The sequence below is a fragment of the Citrus clementina genome, unplaced genomic scaffold (assembly GCF_000493195.1).
Source record: "Citrus clementina cultivar Clemenules unplaced genomic scaffold, Citrus_clementina_v1.0 scaffold_1, whole genome shotgun sequence".
NCBI lineage: Eukaryota > Viridiplantae > Streptophyta > Magnoliopsida > Sapindales > Rutaceae > Citrus > Citrus x clementina.
The window spans coordinates 13,122,449-13,126,783 of record NW_006263303.1 but is presented as its reverse complement, the minus strand read 5'-3'; the positions used below and the strand labels follow the sequence as shown (position 1 = coordinate 13,126,783).

At 33.5% G+C, this 4,335-nt stretch overlaps 1 protein-coding gene across 1 annotated transcript; it reads right to left on the bottom strand.

The window, feature by feature from the left end:
• Positions 1–942: 942 nt before the first annotated feature.
• On the bottom strand, positions 943–3,792 carry LOC18056051 (aldose 1-epimerase). Its single transcript, XM_006451539.2, is given in 6 exon segments — positions 943–1,231; positions 1,234–1,710; positions 1,826–1,930; positions 3,006–3,132; positions 3,362–3,411; positions 3,530–3,792. Coding segments are annotated over 6 exon segments (1,020 nt in total). The 5' UTR covers positions 3,645–3,792; the 3' UTR covers positions 943–1,085.
• Positions 3,793–4,335: the final 543 nt, after the last annotated feature.

Here is a 4,335-nt window from a genome sequence, read left to right as displayed (position 1 = left end):
TGAATCTTGATTGACCCTTTGCTAGCATTTTCTGTAGCTCTTGGTAACCCTCATTACTGGAAGTTCCATTGACTGTAGCACGTTGACTTTGTTGAAATCTTTGAAGCTTTTTCCATGTAACATTGAATTTTTGTTGACATTTTTTGCTAGGGATTTCTTGATCTCACGCAGAACCGACAGGCTCTAATACACTTACATGAAATTTCAACTTCGATGGGTTGATTTCTTAACTGTCATTTTAAATGAGGTAATAAATTAGTAAATAACTATGATATTATAAATTATACATTAATGAATAAAACCTTAGCCATAGTCCTATTAACTTCTCAAGTCTGTGTTTTTTTTTCATCATTGCATACTTAGTTTATTCTGCTTTTAGAACCCAGTTGTATGAATTTTGTGTTTTGATTGCAGCCTGTAGGTACAAACTAATCTAACTTTTTTTTTTTTTACCATCCATAACCTTTAAATTTTATGTTGGCTTCGAAATGTAGCAAAAGCTCCATTAATGTGATACATCTTGCTTCACTTAACTCCAAATCTTTTTATTCACAAATAGAATAACCCCAAGCAAGCAAACCAAGTGTAGAAATACTATTTTTAAGATGCCACTAGTAATCAAGACAGATACATTCACTGGTTTTCTACTAAGACAATAATTTGGGACCAGAAAAATGCTTTCACAATATTTATCTTTCTGTGTTTTGGTGATCAAGAAATAAAAAAGCACCATCCATGTCAAATTTGACAGAAAATATTATGGGTTTTTAAAAGGTTATGTCCAAGACATTCCAAGAAGTTCAAAGACCAATTTAAAAAGGCTCAATGCTTAGATATAGATTTTTTGTTACCAGAGGTAACCACCTGTCCCTACTATCATCAATAAGACTGTTTAAAATTTAAATGCCAAGATACCATAGTGAATTTCAGAGAAAATCCAAAATGATCTTCTATTCATACAATTGTCTTATAATATTATTTTATTAAGAGATTTAGCCAACATCCAAACATCAGTACTCGCCATGGTATGCAAACCCATGAACAATAACCTTATTCCAAGAACTACTCTTCAAGAGACTAATAGTTCACTCAAATGAAAACTCAAACAACATAGTATGTTGGTAGCTCTCACCGGGTCGAACCACAACAGGAGGGAAGTTAGGTTGATTTATGGCGTTAGGAAACCCCTGCGTCTCCAAGCAGACACCTGAGTGCTTTCCATAAACTGCACCCCCTTTCCAACAACTCCGTTAACATAGTTACCAGTGTAAAACTGCATGCCTGGGGCATTGGTCCATAAATTAAGGACCCTTGAGGTTGATGGTTCCTTCAGTTTTGCAGCATGTTTCAGACCTGATTTCTCTTCTCCACAATCAAGAACATAGTTGTGATCATACCCTAAACCAGGTACTTCATTGATTGATGCACCAATCTTTTTCTCAGTGGTGAAATCAAAAGGGGTGCCCTTGACTGGCATAATTTCTCCAGTTGGGACCGTGTTCTGATCTACAGGAGTAATGTGTGATCCCCATATTTGAATTGAGTGGTCAAGTATGTTCCCTGAATGATGGCCTGCTAAGTTCCAGTACGTGTGTTGAGCTAAACTGATTGGGGTCGGCTTGTTTTCTGGAACTGCTTCCATGTCAAGCCTCATTGTCGTGCTTGATGTTAGTGTGTAGGTTGCCATCACAGAAACATCCCCTGGGTAACCTATTACCAGGGAGAAAAAATTTAATAACAGAAAAACAAATGAGAGGAGAAAAATCAGAAATACAAAAGTTTGATTGCCCGTAACTATGGGAGGTAAGAGAGAGAGAGAGAGAACCTTCCTCGCCATCACGGCTGCGATACTTGAAAGTAATGGAAGGGTTTTCACCTTTCTTATATTCTGCTACCTCCCAGACAACTTTATCAAAACCCTTGAACCCACCTTGGGGGGGGGGGGGGGGGGGGAGGAGAAAAAGAAGAAGACGAAGAAAGATCAAAATGATATATATCATGGAAATTAATTTCCAAATGTTCGGTTGCTTGTTACAGTTTAATAGAGGAGAAAAAATGTGCTCAGCACCAAGAATAAAAGAGCAGAATACTGCATCTTGCTTTGCCATACTAATTAGCAACAGCTACTTTGATCTCTATGCAAGACAAACAGTCAAAATATCCACCTCCCTAAGATGTTCAAACTATTGTACATGTTTTCTAAGATAATCTTCGTACTGATTACCAAAGTCTATAAAGCAAAACCATTAATCGAAAAATATATTTGTATAAATGCATGTCACTGGTAACAAAAAAGGACATATATATCATGTTAAAAATTTGATATTACTCGGAAAAAGCAAAAACAGGATGCATTGTTTAAGGCGTTTAGAAAGATTATTCTTAGCTACATTGAGAAGCAAACTTGTACCCTGGCGCATGGCATCCAATAACTACTGCCACCATGTTGATGCCCAAAGCAATATGGAACAGCCTTGAACTTCAACATAAATTTTTCAAGCCATGATTAACAGGTAGCAGGGTTCCAACAGAGACTAAAGTAATATTTCCCAACCCTGTGTCTTTACAATTTTAATTCTTTTCCAGAAAAATAAAAGGTTATATTGATATTTACAATACAATTTTTCATCTGATAAACATATCAGAGCAGGTAATCGGCTAAATAGGATGATGCTGCCTTCTTTTTAATGTTGATTTTTTCAAATCACTAATAAAATTCAGAATTTTATTACAACATAGCTGACATGTAAAAAAGGTTTGTAACCAATAAACAACAGTAGCCTAAGCACAGATCTTGATTATATCATGTGAATTAAGCTTTAAAAATTAAAAAAAAAATTCCATTCATATTTGTAATTTTTTTTTTAATTTGGGTTTTGTTAAGACAATAAACCAGTGAGATAACTCGGCTACTTAAGAGAAGATACATGAACAAAGAAATGATTTTTAAACAATAATATAGAAGGGAAACTAACAAATGGGCGAAGAAATTGAGAATTTCATACCATGGAGACTGTTTGGTGGCTTGTTGATGGGCAAAGTGTATTCAACCCCGTCGAGAGAAAACTTCCCATCTTTAATTCTGTTAGCAACCCTACCCACAATGCAGCCAAAAAAAGGTGCAGCACCTTTCTGATAATACATTACAGACATCACCACAACCATAGTCAAATGTACAATACCAAGATTTCATTAAGCTAACAACTTGCACAAAATGGCATATTTAACATACACACAAGAACAAGGTACTGATATAATGCTAATGAAAGTCCTATTACAAAATGGGTCACATTATTTACAGCGAAAAAGCCAATGAGTAAACCCAGAACCATGGTTAATCCAAAAATCAAATAGGACTCACCACGTACGGTTCGACAGAGTCGAATCCAAGAACAACGTCAGCCCAATTTCCTTGTAAAATCAATCAACAAATCCAATCAAATCATCAGTAAATTAAAAGAAAGAGTGATCAGATTCAGAGTAAAATAACCAAAAGGGGAAAAAAAAGAAAAGGACTCACATCACATACCATGTTTGTCAGGTACAGAAAGTGAGGTGATAATGGCTCCATAATTGGTAATTTTGACTTGCATGCTTCCATTGTTCAGTTCAAACACTTCTGGTTTTAATGTATGATCAGCCATTTTTCTCTTTGTTGTGAAATTTGAGTACTAATAGAATTTTATATGCGACTGGAGAGAATAGATAGGGATGTGAGTGTCACTACAAATTACGGGAGGCTGCCGGCATGATGCTGCTGCCATCTGTCGGCCAAATATTTGAGCAACGGGTTTCTTTAGCCGGGTGCTCTATTTAATTAATTCTTTAAATTTAAATAATTAAAATAAAATAATCTATTAATTAGATTTTTTTAAATACTATTAATAATAAGGAAAAATAAATAAATATAATATGAAAGAAAAATATTATTTTATGAAAATAAAAGAGAAAAAAATAAAAGTTTATTTAATATAGGGCAAAAATTTGTTTATATTTAATATGTTATGTCTCATATTTGACATTAAAATTTTCATATATACTAATTTTTGTCTAATTTTACTATTTTGAATACCCTGAAATTTTTTTCTCTCTTGATTCATGTTTGACATTTACATTTCATAAATAATACTAACATGTTTATATAACACTAACAGTTACATGTTTATTGTTAAATGTTTCATATTTAACACATACAATACTCATATTTAATATCTAACATTACATATTTAACTTTAGTTTTTTTTTTATATTTTATGTTATTAATTCACATATAAATTTCATGTTTCATATTTACGTCACATATTACTTGGTTGAAATTTAGTGTTTCATGTTAGA